Genomic DNA, 16,021 nt, shown 5'->3' on the forward strand with positions numbered 1-16,021 from the left:
CTGAGAAAGGGCTAGACTGAACCTCACCACAGCTCTCTGATTACTGGCAGAGCAAATCATGACAGCTCTGGTGCTCTCCAAAGGGGACTTGGCCAAGAGTGTGTTTGGGGAAGTAGATGAATGAATGGATTCAGGTGCGTGTTTACTTCAGTTTTCAAATCTCTCCGCGAGTAGCTAATAGTAAAGATTAATGGGTGAACAAAGACTCAGGGGCTGGAATTCTCCAGGTCCTTTTCTGTATAAAACGTATGAGCAGGCAAACCTCGTGTCCCTTTGGTGGAAAGTCTGCACCCAGAGCCAACCATTTCATTTTCTCTACAGTTTTGCACTTGGAGGAGGGAACTCGGGAGTGATGGACAGCAGGGCTTCTTACTCTAAGACACGGCACACAAATATTTTCTTCTTCAGCCTCCTCTTTGGGTTGGGTTGGGTTAGGTTGGGTGGAGCAGGTTTGGCACTTGCAGGGGTGCGGTGGGATGCCGGCATAGATGGGACTACATTTGTGTTTTACTTAAGTGCCTACTGGGTGAGCAGAATGCCAAGACAGATTAGGAACTGACATGAACTGGAGCCAAGCCCACTGCCAGGGAGAAAGGAGACTCAAGTGAGCTCTAATGTCATACTCCGTCTAAATTTAGTGCGCGTCAAGCGCTGAGCAGAGCAGGCGTGAAATGGCAGCTCTGGTTGCAGGATTATGAACGACGGTGCCTAAAACTTGGAAGAAACTTTATAGTTTCCCTTTTTTCGAAGTAGGGGAGGGACAAGTCAGACTCCCTTGACATTCGAAAGGAGAAAGAAGGGGGTGGGAGGGTAGAGGAGAAGAAATCCAGGACAGAGGTGTGGGCAGCAGGGGAGAGGAGTGGCCACACCACACACTGGGCAGCCGGGGCAGGGGGAGGATGTGGTGCCTCGGAATGGGACACGCCTACCAGAAACAGCGCGAGCCAGCGGGCACGGATCCATTCGGCTTGAAATGTGTGGATAAACCGTGGCCTCACTGAAGAGAATTTTACCCTCCGCACAAGGAGAGGCCCCATGGTCAGTCTGCCCTGCTGTGCCTTCTGGAAGCAATCAGAGAGCACATTTTGTAAGAATAGCAACGCCCGAGGGTTCAGATTTCCTAAGCAAGGAGGAAGCAGGCTCTTCGGGCTTTATTTTTAACTCGTATTTCTTCCATCCAGAGATAGTCCCCATGGGGGTGTTGAGTGAATGGACCAGGTGGAGATGGGTGAGTGATTGCTGTGAGCAGTGTTCGAGGGCCTGCTCACGGATGCTTCAGCAGACTTTTTCAAAATAATATAACATGGTACATCTGCTTTGTTTTAATGAATGAATTTACTTAAATTATTATTTTTAAAAATTTTAGTTTAAAAAAAAATCTCTCCAAGGTCATGTATCCCATTTTTGGTGAAAGGGTTTAATACTAGTTTCATAGGTTAGGAGGTCCATAGAAGCATGGATTTGACCATTGGGAAGGGACTTGGGCCATCCTGTAGTTCAGAATTTGAGTATGAGTAATTGGAGACCTCTTTTATAAGGGGGAGGATTGATGGATGCCCCCATTGTTGACTTAATTACTGCACTGTACTGTCATTGAAATATGTGTGGGTGAGAGATACCTACCTAGATGTTACCACCCTCTCTCAGTCATTCTTGAACAGATACAGCACTAAAATAAATTTTTGAATTAAATATAGAGAAACTCATCTAATAATACTCAGATTATCACAGCAATCATTTTTTACATAGAAGATGCACTACTGGAATTTAATAAGGACTATACCGTGAACGTGGGACTAACAGTGACCTTGGAGATCACTTTGATTTCAGCCCTCTGCATTCTTGCATCCTAGTCAGATATTTGATTCTTCCGTGGTTCTTTTCCCTTCACATCCACCTTCACTATATCCTTTTATTTGCACCTTGAAGGAATATGCTATTTTGTATTATATCACACTCTGCTCCTTTCTCTCTTCTTGATGAGAATGGAATCACTTCTTGCCTGTGTGATCCTACAGTTAAAACAAACACAGATACCAGAATTGTATGGGAGGAGCCATTGGTTGGGAATGGGATCTGTATTTTCTAGGACAAAATTCATGCAAATAAGCACATCAAAAGAGAAACCCAAGAACATATTTGATGTAGAACTCTCTGATCTCAGGGAAGATTTGTGAATCCCTCAGGGGGCTCCACAGAAAAAAAATGCTGATCCTGGTTGGTTCTGGTTCTGTGGAAGGACCTCTGCAGGAATCTGGGGAAGAATGGCCGTGGAAACACCCTGTCTGCATTTCTAGAATTTCTAAGGTAGCCCAGCCACTTCTACATTTTTTGTATATTGGAGGTTTGCAAGAGCTTTCATCTGAAAAGAGAGTTTTAGTGCAATGTAGGTGAAACTTGAGTTTGGTTGCAAGTAATAGAACTTTGCTCACAGAAGTCTGAATGTGTAAGTCCTTCCTTTAGGCATGTAGAAGTGTGAACCATGCCTAGACAGTCAGAGCTGTTGTGGCTTCTGAACAGTGTCCCCAGGGACTAAAGCTGCCTTTCTCCTTCACCATTCTTGGCTCTTCAGCTGAACTTCCCTTGCTCATGTCCATGTATCATGTTCAAGTCAGGGAAAAGGTGGCAGGGCATAATGGGAGAAATACCTCTTCTCATGAGACTTGGCCCCTTTAATCAGGAAGGGTTCTTCTCCCATATAGACTTCCCCTCTCATCACAGAATACACACCTAGAACTGAATCATGTACCCACTGGCCACATACAGTGATTTTACTGTAATGGATTAAAACCAACCACATATCACTGTCTGGGTATGGAGTAGGAACCCACGAATCTAGATCACCAGTGGAGAACAGGGAGGAGGTTGGTAGGATAGTCATTGACAGTTTTGGCCACAAATGCTTAAAAAAAAAAAGAATAAATAAATACATTTGAAAACCACTATTCTCATAATCCATTTCTTCCACTTCAAAGATGTGAACACTGACATCAGGAAAGTGGACACTGAGATCAAAAGATTGTGTGAGGGACACAGGCAGTCTGAGACCATAGGCAATATTTGTTCCTTGACTGTAAATCTGGTGCGGACTACATGTTCTATTCATTGGCTCAGTAAAGGCCACTTAGTGATACTTCAGAAGCCTGCTGTCAATAAAAGGGAAAGTGATACTGTAATGAAATCTTAGTATTAGAAGGTTCCTCATAAATCACCAGCTTCATGGTTTCTCAAAATCTCCAGAATCAGAGTTTCAGAGATTAGAACTGGGGAGTCTCTATATTTTTAAAAGCTCTCCGAGTGATTTTTTTGGAGGCCAGGTAGACATTGGTGTGCAGAACTGAGTTTTTGACCACCACCACGGCTAAATCAGTATCCAGTGTAGGGATTCCATGTATGGCCTTGTGGTCAGGTACCAGCTCGAGGTAATGGCCATGTCTCCTATCACAGAGAACCTCACTACACTATGAAGCAGCTGGGGTCTTGTTTCTGACCTCAGGTTTTCTCAGACTGGGCCAAATTGGGTGTCTGTCCTTTGTAACCTGTGGCCACTGTCATGGGCTCTGGAGCCACGCTTGAGATCAGTGGTGGTACTTGGTACAGAAATGAGGCAAAGAAAGGGAATCGAGGTAGAGGTAGTCAGAAATCTTGGGATAGATCCTGACTTCACTCATCACCAGAGCTCAGTGTTCCCATGTGTAAAATGGGATCAGGTGCCTCTAGAATATTCTCATTTTCTCATAATCTATGATTTTTGTAATTCTAAAGCTCTCCCACTTCCTTATAAATGTCTTTGTCTTCCTTTCCCGAGGCTGGGCATCTTGGTTTATTTCATCTGACCCTCATCTTTTCCTATGCTCTTCTCTTTGTCCTTCTTGAACACATTCTAGTTAACTTCCACCAGACAAGAATATGACTCCCTGGACTCTGTTCCAGTCAGCCACCAAGTCCATATTCCATGAACAGAGAACACCAAACGTCTATTAACCAAGGGAGAAGAGAGTGATTTTATGAGAAAAGCAGTGCACTAAGAAAGAAGAAAGGAAGATGGACTGATATTATAGCAGAAGGAGATAAACACACACACACACACACACACACACACACACACACTTAATACTAACAGAGAGCATGACAGAAACCAGCAAAGAATGAAATATGCAAATCAAAATGAAAAGTATGGGTACCATCAGCAGAGGAGAGCAATGTTTTATACTGATTTATCCAAGTTAGTTTTCCTGTGTTGCCCAAATTTCTCAACAGATTCCACTGTCCTCTTTCTTTCACCTTTGCTGCCACACAGAAAGGTGATTGTCTTCATTATCATTCCAAATTTCTGTTGCCAAGTGTGAACCGCCTTATATAGAGGAAGCCATGTCCTCTGTGGCCCCTGGCCTGCTGTCGGAGAGGTTTGCAGGACTCCGGGAGGAGCGTGTCACTACAGTTCACTAAGTGTATAAATCCTGTGAGATTGGTATGCTCAGAAATCTTTGCTGATGGTAGCTCCGGGTGTGTGGGTGGGTGTGGAAACTGTGGCTTTATTCTTCTTCTTAACCGATAATGCGGTGGCACCTATTAGAACAGTTTCCTGATAAAAACTATATTGCCGGGGATTAGAAACTCCCTCCTTGTTCAGACCACTTTCTTTTGCCAAGTGATAGGATCAGACTCTCGTGAGGACCCTGACTTCCCAATAGTCTATTTCTCAACTCCTGGGAAGCCTACACTTTGCTACTGGCTAGAGTGGAAGTCTTAAGCCTCTGAAACTGTTCTTCTTGAGCTCAGAGTGAGCAAACACCAGTTTTTAGCTTGTTTGCCCAAATGAACTTTGGGCACCACCCCATTGTCCTAACTCTGGGTAGGGTTGTGGTGCGGGGCATGGCGTGTTCAGTGAGAGAAGATTGCTTAAAGCCGAGGAACAGCCAAGAAGCAATGCCACACTGTGTTCCTTTCATTCCTGCTCTCATCTGGGGTTGTCAGCCATCATGTCGCTTGTCTGGACTCTTTCTAGCTCCTTCTCTCTTTCTTTTTAAAAAATTTCATTCTATCTTCCTGTTGCCAGTTTTCCTCTCTATTGAAAATGTTTCTTCTCTGTTCTTTGTTGGTTCAGACCCAAGTCATCTGCTTCCCTCAGTGGTCAAGAATGTTGGGAACAGGGTCTGCTCGTAACTTGGACCTTGTAATGACAGACATGAACTCTGAAAGTTGGACATGACCTTCAGAGATTTGTACCATCACTTCTGTTGTGGACAAAGAGGATGCACACAGCAGGTCACAAACTGGAAGTCTGAACCTCTACTATTTGGGATCACAGAGTGTTTTTTTTTTTTTTTTAGATTAATTACAAAAAAAAATTCTGAGATATTATGTACAAATATAGATAATCGAGAAGGAGCTGAAGAAGGGTTTCCATGGTCTGGTGTCCCACAGCTTGACACTTAGTACAATCTGAGCAGTTCCTGTTTCTTTGAGAGGGTATGTGTCCACTCTATTTACTAACCACATCTTCTGATCTCTAGGTGTTTATAATAATAGTCTCTCAATAGGGTTTCTGTCTGAACCACAGAAGATAGAAAGTGATTTGAATGACCCTTATTTTTTTTTCAATTCTTTGAAGGATGGTGCATAAAGTACCATTCTAGATACATATACAAGAAAGCAAGGCATTTTGACCTTACTCTCCTAAGAGGGGACTGTTGAAATGGGTAGATATCTGCTCAGCAAAATGCAGTAGGACAGCATGCCTAGAGCACAGGTTTTGAAGTCAAGTATACTTTGGAGCAATCACATCATAGACTTGTATATGGGATTTCAAATTTTACATGTGACAGAAATCAGAATGGTCACTGCTTCCGGGGATGGGGTTAATTAGGAAAGGACATGACAGAACTTTCTAGGGTTATAGAAACAGTGCCTGCTTTGGTTGACTATTATTTACACAGATGTACAGATTTGTGAAACTTGACCTGAGAAGTTAATATCTGTGTATTTCACTGGAACTCAGTTATAGCTCAGTAGACCTGTGTGTGTGTGTGTGTGTGTGTACATGGATGAAGGCATGCAAGGCACTTAGCCAAATACATAATAGCTTCACTATTATTGTTAGCATGTTTGTTTCTGGACACCTTGAGTAAAAAAATAATAACATGGCTAAAAATGAGAGGAACAGCATTTCCTTTCAGACCACAGATGTCTTTGCAAATATTCGAGAGCACAGCTAAAGATCCTTACCAAACACAATTGTCAAGGAAGAATCTACTGGATCAATGCTAATTTTATGCAACTATCAAATCACTATAAAAGGATTTGCCTCATTTGTTGTAGCTGTTTTTCATGATGCTGTGAAAGTTTGCGGGTTTCAGAGACTTCAGAGAGATGGCTTATTATCTGGGAAAACTGTCTGTACTTAGGGAATGCGTACCCTGCCTGAAATACAGTAGTTGCTGTAGTATTTGTAGCATTGATGAATTGCCTTTTTTTTTAATGACTTTTGTTAAAATGAATATCCATATTGAGAAAATCAAGCTCAGACTGTTACCAAGAACATGTTTTGAATGAATCCTCATGCTTTTCTGACCAAGTATACACATGGGTGTGGAAGCCTTTAACACAAGAAGTAAGAGACCTGGTCTTTCGGCAAGACACTCCAGGTTTGAAGTCTTGCTGACTTTAACACGCCGAGTGAGTCTGAGTTGGTGATTTAAGCTCTCTGTTTTTCAGTTGCCTCAGTTGTAAAATGGGAATAATAATAGTACCTACCTCAGAATGATAGGACTGTGAGGATTAAGGAAGTTCAGTAAACTATGTCAAACAGTGTCTGTTACATGTTAGCCATTACACAAAGGTTGGTCATCAGTGTAGCGTCCTGTCTTTGTGCTGGCAAACCGATGGCTGTGTTGTGATCCGCCTCTGGTTGTTGTTCAAAAGGTGTGTGCCTGGTGGTTGATGAAGGTGACGTCAAACAGTTGAAAAGCTTGAAGCCAGGAATTTGTGGGGAACATGTGGTTATGTCTTTGGCCAGCCTTGGCCTTGTTCCTGACTTACCCTGTGATTTTCCTGAATCTAGTTTTGTCATCTGTTAAATAATGATTTGGGTTCCCTATTGCCTGTGTTCCCTTCATGCTTGGGTCTCATTGTCTGGTCTTAAGTGTTTGAGTTCTGGTCATTATTATTTTATTATATTGCTTGGTCCCCAAGGCACAGAAGAGCTAGAGTGGCTTGACTGGGATTGTCATTATCTGCTTCTGGTCGGAGTCATCACAGGCATTGGAGGGTTGGCCTTGTACAATACAGCTGGTTTGCTGTAAAAGGATTGTGACTCCTGTTAAGAAAGCTGTCCATCGGGGAGACCATGGTGGATGGATGTAGCTTTGTTTTTTTTTTTTTTTTTTTTTTTTTTTTAAAGATTTTTATTTATTTATTTGAAAGAGAGAAATCACAAGTAGGCAGAGAGGCAGGCAGAGAGAGAGAGAGGGAAGCAGGCTCCCCGCTGAGCAGAGAGCCCGACGCGGGACTCGATCCCAGGACCCTGAGATCATGACCTGAGCCGAAGGCAGCGGCCCAACCCACTGAGCCACCCAGGCGCCCGGATGTAGCTTTGTTTGCATGTGCAAATGACATCATTAAAATTGCAGTCAGGTGTTTGAAATTATTTGTCCTCTTTAAGAGTGTTCAGTTCCACATTCCCTTCTAGTCCTCAACCTGCCACATCAAGAACTACATTTAGCCAAACTTCAGACCCCCAAGGTTCCTTCAAGTCCACTCTAACACTACCTTCTCCATGAGGTTAACATTTCCCAGGCTTTAAAAAATTTAACTTGCTCTGCTCCCCACTCCATCCCTGGACAACTGATCTGACTTCCTTTTTTTGGTGGTGGTGGGGGGGAGGGTCCTTCACCATCATATTCATCCCTGGTAATCTAAGTATAATACACTTTGGCTTTCATGTTTATCTGTCTCTCCCATCACTGCCTCCTACCACTGCTGTGAGATGAGGCATCTATGTTTGAGCTCACTGATGTATTCCAAATGCCCAGAACAGTCCCATGGGAGCGGCTGAAGGTAAACAGATTTTTCCAGTAGTGCCATCACTTACGCCATTTTCAGTGCACGCCACGCTAAGTACACATAGATGGTAATTCTAACCTCTTTGGGTTACGTTCAGGGAAAGGCAGGTCTTTGCTACATTCCATGCTCAATGGAAAGAAAACTGGACCTCAGTCTGAGTCAAGACCTTAACCAACTTATTAATTAGAGCTGTCCTTGAGGATTTTCCTTTACTCTTCAGTACCTTAGGATCTTAATTTATGACATAGCTTTAATCATATTCATCTCCCAGAGTGTTGTCAGAAATGTATGAGCTCATACCTCTAATGATGCCTGGTACAAATATGTGTGTGTGTTTCAAAAATATATTTCCATCTACAGCTATCTCAGCAGACTTCCTTCAGACTTCTAAATGTCAGGGACAGTGAGATTGGTCGTAATTATACTGAAATATCTTCCAGTTCACCAGAAAGAAATATTTTGAATTTAAATATAAGGCATCTCATACTTTGGAGGAGAACTCTGTTAATATCTATAAGAAACAGTACCCCTCTCCCCGCTACGTCATAGCCTGACGAAGCAATTTGACTTCTCAGGACTTCTCTGAGAGGAGTATTTGGACATATAGGAAACATGTATGCACTATTCCTGGTGCTTTAAATAACAGTCATTTACAGGAGACTTAACACTTAATCACTATGCCCCATCTTTCCCCTGAATTCCAGACTCCTATCAAAGTCCCTTTGGGATACTACCCACATGGATTTTTCTGTACATTTCAAAATCAGCTTATCTCAACAATGGTTTATCTCTCCTTACCCCCCAACACTCTCCATTTGCCTCCTGCCCGTGAGCCTTCTATGCCCCATTGTTCCCCATCATGATGGGGATGGAACCATCTTTCACCCAGGTGCACACAACAGATCCTTAGCATTCCCCAACTGCTCTCCTTTTCCTGCCCTCATTCTTTGCCTCTGGTAGCAGTGAACCCATTAGCTCTACTTTCCAGATAGCCTTGAAATACAGTACTAGCTTGCCAACTTCTCTTTCACCGCTGCCCTGGTCTGGGCTCTTGTCCCCCTGACCCTGGGTGATAGCAGTAGTCACAGGGGCCTGGTTTCTCCACCTGCGTTCTCATCTCAGGAGTCTGTCTCTTATAGACCAGCTGGAGTGATTGCAACATGAAGATCAGATCTTCTTCTGATGCCTCGGTTTTCTGATAGTTACTATCGCAATCTGTATTCTAGTTCAGGGTTTCACTGTGGTTTGTAAGACCCAGTGTGCATCCCTTCTGCCTGCACTCACAAGCTGATTGTCAAACACTTTCCCCCGTCTTTGCTCTGGAGTCTAGCCACCTTGTCCTTCACACTGCCCAGTAAAATCCCACCTCTGGGCCTTTGCACTTGCTTATATTGTTTCTCTGACCAGAGTGCTTCCTCCAGATGTCCTTATGATGTACTTTCTTATTCGTTGATGCTTTTTCACAAATCTCTCAACTACAGAGTGTTCCCTGACCATCCTAGAAACAGGAGCCTTCCACTCATTGTTTGCCCCCTTCTCCTGCTTTCCTTTATTCCTTGCAAAGACTTTTTCTCAAGGCTAAGTTTAAAATTACATATTTGTTTATTTTCTCTTTATTGTTGCCTCCACTAGACTGGAAGGTCTAAGAAGCAGGGCATCTTTTTACTGCTAATGTCTACTGCCATATAGGATAATATCTGATAATGATTTATTTGTTAAAATAAGCCTTGGAAACAAAAAATTATTGGAAACAACCTCAATGTTCATAACTAAGGAGTTGGCTAAGTTAAATATCCTGCATCTATATAATGTAAAACTGTTTGACTTAAAAAAGTACAAATGTCTCTGTTTTCATGGGACTATCACTTAGCTGTATTAAGTGGGCCGAGTTAGATTCAGAACAATAAAGAGCATTAAATTTGCCCTTCTTTGTGTAAAAAAGAAACATTTAAATGTGTGTGTACATATTTAATGTCCATATTGAATTAAGCCTGCCTATGTGTTGAACATGGCTATAAAGATTTTAAAAAGCTGGTAATAGCTGATTCTCTGGAGGGAAGCTAAAAGTGTGAAAGAAAAATTTCTTGAGGGGCATATGGGTAGTTCAGTCGATTGAGCATCCAACGGTTGGTTTCAGCTCAGGTCAGGATCTCAGGGTCAGGAAATCGAGCCCCACATTGGGCTCCACACTCAGTGGGGGGTCTGCTTGAGAGTCTCTCTCTCTCCCTCTCCTTCTGTACCCCCCTCATGCACACACTCTCAATCTCTCTCTCAAACAAGTAAGTCTTTAAAAACATTTTTTCTTGACTTTATACTCTTAAGCCTTTTTAAATATACGTACTTGTCTGTTTTTTTTTTTCAGTAAAAATTATTCAACACTTCCTCCAATTCTTAGAAAACTGAAATATGGAACCATAACTTTTAAATTAATCCACAAATGTCCTTAAAAAGAAGCTGCCATTCTCAGTTCTTAGACCATTTCACACATACAAGCATTTACTCTCATGGATGAATTTTACCGGAAAATAGTGTTGATTATTATATCATAACTAAAAGAGACGAGTTTGTTACAATTGTCTAAATTGTGCCAAGTATTAACAAACCAAGACTAATGTGTTGTATGGATGGCTGAATGAAAACAACCCTAGAAAACAGATAGTTTTAAATCAGAGACCTCAAAATTAACATGGCTAATGGAAAACTATTTATGTGCCAAGTTAGTCCGAAATGACTGTGATTCCTCCCAGACTCCAGATATGTGATGCAGCTGTGGGGGAATTTGTGCCTATTTCCATAAATTGGTTATAACCATACACAGTTATGTGATTTGTGTTTACTTGTAAATGTGCTGGAAATATGAACACACAACATCATAAGCCACAAACTCTGGCTCACTTGATTGGTATTATTTATCTTATTTTTGAAGAAGATGATAGAATTATTATTATGGGCCATTCCTTATCATAACCTACAAGGTGAGGTGTAGTGGGGCCACAAACTTTCTTCAAACCTGGTCCTCCTCTGTCCTGAGCTCACTAGTGCCCACCTTGCCAGCCACCCTGCTTAATTGAAGCAGGCCAGAATGCTTGCTATGTCCTCTGCTGAAAAACATGTTCTACATCTGGCTCTCATCTTTATCATCACTTTGTCAGAATGGCGTCCTGTGCCCAGAGTGGGTACCCTCCATGCTCTACTGTGGAACCCTCTTCAGTTTCTTTCCAAGCACCTTTCTTAGTTATAAGGGCTTTATCTGTTTACTTGAGTATCCTCCATCTTTCCTGTGAAAGTACAAGCTTGAAGAAGGCAGAAAAGCAATCCTACCCATTCTTTTGAAGACCATTGTATCCCTAGGATCTGCTCTGGTACTTGGCACATAGTAGGTGATCAAAAATATTCTTTTATTGAAAATATAGATTGCGATGGGGATTTCCTCGAAGGCCGGGTCTGTCTTCTGCCATGTTTCTTCCCTCTCGTGTGTAGCTTTTACAGAGTTGCGCTTGTTGGCCCGCCCATAAATTCCCTTATGGAACAAGACACTTGTAAAGCCTAGTGGGCAGAGGAGCCTAGCAAGCATTAGTAAAATGCATGTCAGTGCCTCCTTGTTCTCTACTCTACCTTATTAGTAGAGCAGATCATGGCCCCCAAATTTTATAGGTCCAAGAGAAAAATCATCAGGAAACTTAATGGCATTATTTGTGTCTTTAGAAAGGTTGTAGATTATTTTTTAATCATCTCTCAAAACAGAATGCGATCCTCCGTAGTAGATGAATAATGTAGATTTAGTAGATCTTGTAGATTTAGTAGATTTTGTAATCATTCTCTAGGTATCTCTTTTTTTTTTTCTGTTTCTTTCTTTCTTTTTTTTTTAAATTTGTTTTTTATTTATTTTCAGCATAACAGTATTCATTGTTTTTTCACCACACCCAGTGCTCCATGCAATCCGTGCCCTCTATAATACCCACCACCTGGTACTCCAACCTCCCACCCACCCGCCAATTCAAACCCCTAAGATTGTTTTTTAGAGTCCATAGTCTCTCATGGTTTACCTCCCCTTCCAATTTCCCCCAACTCCCTTCTCCTCTCTAACTCCCCTTGTCCTCCATGTTATTTGTTATGCTCCACAAATAAGTGAAACCATATGATTATTGACTCTCTCTGCTTGACTGATTTCACTCAGCATAATCTCTTCCAGTCCCATCCATGTTGATACAAAAGTTGGGTATTCATCCTTTCTGATGGAGGCATAATAGTCCATAGTGTATATGGACCACATCTTCCTTATCCATTCGTCCGTTGAAGGGCATCTTGGTTCTTTCTACAGTTTGGCGACCATGGCCATTGCTGCTATAAACATTGGGGTACAGATGGCCCTTCTTTTCACAACATCTGTATCTTTGGGGTAAATACCCAGTAGTGCAATGGCAGGTTCATAGGGAAGTTCTATTTTTAATTTCTTGAGGAATCTCCACACTATTCTCCAAAGAGGCTGCACCAACTTGCATTCCCACCAACAGTGTAAGAGGGTTCCCCTTTCTCCAAATCCTCTCCAACACATGTTATTTCCTGTCTTGTTAATTTTGGCCATTCTAACTGGTGTAAGGTGATATCTCAATGTGGTTTTAATTTGAATCTCCCTGATGGCTAGTGATGATGAGCATTTTTTCATGTGTCTGATAGCCATTTGTATGTCTTCATTGGAGAAGTCTCTGTTCATATCTTCTGCCCATTTTTTTGATATGATTGTCTGTTTTGTGTGTGTTGAGTTTGAGGAGTTCATTATAGATCCTGGATATCAACCTTTTGTCTGTACTGTCATTCGCAAATATCTTCTCCCATTCCGTGGGTTGCCTCTTTGTTTTTTTGAGTGTTTCCTTTTCTGTGCAGAAGCTTTCTAGGTATCTCTTTTATTGGGGCAGCGGGAGAAGAGGAAAACACGTGTTCTTCTCCTGGAGAAGAAGCCTGTTGAAATGAAAACCCTGAATACCGGCAAAGCAAGGGCTTACATCAGTATGAGCCTGGACTCCTTACTCAGCCTCACACAGTTTGCCAGCTCTGTGAGTTTCTGCCCCAGGCCCTTCCATCTTTTTTAGATCAACTGATGAAATGTAAGAACTGGGGCAGTATAGGATTGTCTAGCAGCTATTTGGTACCAATTAGATTTAGGAAGGAGGTCAATGGGGTATAGAATGTATGACTGCTTGAGTACAATCAGTCAAGCTTCTGTGTTAAGACGTCAAAGCTTGTCAAAGAAGTGGGACTTAGCACTCTGAAGCTTAGTGTTGGTGAGCTTAAGCTGAACATAAAATTCAGCTTCCTTAATTAGAGGAGAAATAGCTACTGGGTTCAGGGACCAGTTAGGCTGGCTCTGGCTTGAGGATCTTGTGAGGACTTCACCACGAATGTGGGGTTTGTACAAATCCTCCAGCAGTGCCCTTGACTGATGTTGGGCATTTATGAGGCCATTCAGCAGTGTCATAGGCATCAGAAAGTCCCTAAAGTATGGGTGGTGGCTGAGGTGGCCGAAGTGAAACAGAGCCACATAGTACAAGAGGTTGTTCACAAGTCCAGGTCATTAAGACAAATACTGCCCTTGAGACTGACATATTAGATTAGTATCAGGCCTTGATTCTGTAATGTTACATGATCTCAGATAAGAACATTTGAATTGTGGGACCATGAGGTTACAGCTCTCATGCTTTAGTAATATGCCCCTCCAAAATGTCCTTCTTTGAAAACTCAACATCTATTATAATATAATATATAATATATTACAATAATTAATGATTAATAATAATATATAAATAAACAAAATAATAATATGATATATGACATATTATATGATATATGACATATTATATGATATGATAATATGACATATCATTTATTTTAATATTTATAATATATAATATATAATAGCAGTAGCTATTATATTTAGATTATATATATTATATATAATCTATGTAATTAATCCATGACTATATTATGGCATTGCCTTGACTCTCTGTAGTTCCTCCCTATCTAATGGCAAAAACAACAAAAAACAGGAGAAAGTTCCGTATTCGTTTTCTGGAAAATATAACTCTGTTGCGTTTTGTGTTCAAGAAATAGATTATCTGTGTCAACTAGCTATGTTTATGAACAAGTGAACACTGAAAATAGCCCCATAAAGGAATGGACTCATGCTTTGGATTTCAGCCTACTTTACATCAGTATAATCATATGCGCATTTGGAAAGGAAGTCAACGTGTGTCAGTTTTTATTCTTTTACTTGTGACCTTACAGCCTTTTGTTCTTGGAAGAGTCTTGGCTTGAATTTTACTCATTCATCAAATAACTATGCATGTATATACATGCGCACATATAATTTCATGTAATTACACACATAAACACATCCTTGTGTAGGTGCTACTGTAGTTCAAAGAACATATACTTACTTATTTTTTTATGTATTTATTTTTGAGATTTTATTTATTTGTGTGTGAGAGAGAGACAGCAAGCCAGCACAAGTAGGGGAAGCAGCAGGCAGAGGGAGAGGCAGGCTCCCTGATGAACATGGAACTCAGTGCTGGACTCAATCAGCCCCAGGACCCTGGAATCATGAGCTGAGCGGAAAGCAGAAGCTTATCCAGCTGAGCCACTGGTGCCCTGGTACAAAGAACTTTTAAATACTTAAAAGCACTTAGGATATTTTCAGAGGGATAACCTATATCATTGTAAAACATGTTGTAGAACAGTAAAGAGGTTCCAAAGACTGATGGACAGTACTAGTCTTAGGATTCCCAAGATGAGAGTGTAAATTTGCAGAGAGGAACTCCTTTGTAAAATTCACATGCCTAGTGTACCCCAACCCCAGAAGGTAAGTTGAGATTTCTTTTTCATGACAGATAATATCTCTGCATGTTTAAAAGCTAAGATGCCGAAGTTTGCAAAAGGTGTAATATTCAATATAATGCTGAAAGAGGACAGTAGAAATGAAAATTACAGGGTAGGAGCACAGTGAAAATGTGAAGAATGGCAGAGTTAAAAAAAAAATGTGTGTGTGTGTGTGTGTGTAAATATATATATATATATATATATATATATATATATATATTATATATATGTGTGTGTGTGTATAGTCATGGGAGGAAAATAGGTGATCTCATGAGAAATAGTGCAAGTAGAGGCAAAGGCTGGGCCAGCAATATATCTCTATGTTGGATCTAAATTCATGCTCTCAAAGCATGGTCTCTGGGCCACAAGTCTCAGAATCGATTTTAGTACATGTTAAAAACACAGGTTCCTGGGATGCATAGACTTACTGAATTAGAATTTCTTGGTATGGGGCCTAGGAATGTGCATTTAATCAATTTCTGCAAGGTGTTCTTACCTACTCAAAAGTCTGAAAATCACTCTCAGCGAAAGACAGGTAACAGTACTACCCACTGTGCTCAGCTGGGGAGGGGGGTATCTCATGGCGGTGTCACACTGAGGTCTTGCCATATATCGGGGTCCTTTGTGGGCAGGAATAGAGAAGGATCCAGGTTTTGTGATGCCAGAAGCCTAGTTTGTTGGGCTGTTTTAAGGGGGGAAGAAAAAAACCTAAAAAATTAGCAACACAAACAAATTAAAAACATGAATATACTTAGAATGAGAAAGGAAATTAAATTATTAATTTTTAAAAGGCTTATCATGCAATCTTGAAAAATAATATTGTGAATAATTAACTGACATACTTTTTCCACACTTTTTTGGTTGCGTAGCCTTTGATCGCTTCTTCATATGACAGCTGTTTGGCACTATCACTTTCTTGTACAGACAATAGAAAGATCATTGTCTCTTACGGCAATTTCAACGAACTGAGGTGGTGGTGTTGTTTTTTATTTTAATTGCTGGTTGTGATGTATAAAACATGCAACTTTACATACAGAATATAAACACAGTGCGCATAACCTGTACACATAAAAATTCTGACTCT

General features: G+C 41.1%; 1 protein-coding gene across 3 annotated transcripts in view; it reads left to right on the top strand.

Moving 5' to 3' along the window:
- SGCD (sarcoglycan delta) overlaps positions 1-16,021 on the top strand; it is a 576,749-nt gene that overhangs the window by 178,037 nt on the left and 382,691 nt on the right. The window contains exon 1 of one of the 3 annotated variants that reach the window (XM_059174135.1): positions 1,082-1,228. The exons of the other annotated variants lie outside the window; for them this stretch is intronic. Within the exon in view, the coding sequence (XP_059030118.1) occupies positions 1,193-1,228 (36 nt within the window). The 5' untranslated portion in view covers positions 1,082-1,192. Of the gene's footprint in view, positions 1-1,081; positions 1,229-16,021 lie in introns of those variants that run through there. 3 annotated transcript variants of the gene reach the window in all.

Source organism: Mustela lutreola, chromosome 5 (assembly GCF_030435805.1).
Source record: "Mustela lutreola isolate mMusLut2 chromosome 5, mMusLut2.pri, whole genome shotgun sequence".
NCBI classification, from domain to species: Eukaryota; Metazoa; Chordata; class Mammalia; order Carnivora; family Mustelidae; genus Mustela; species Mustela lutreola.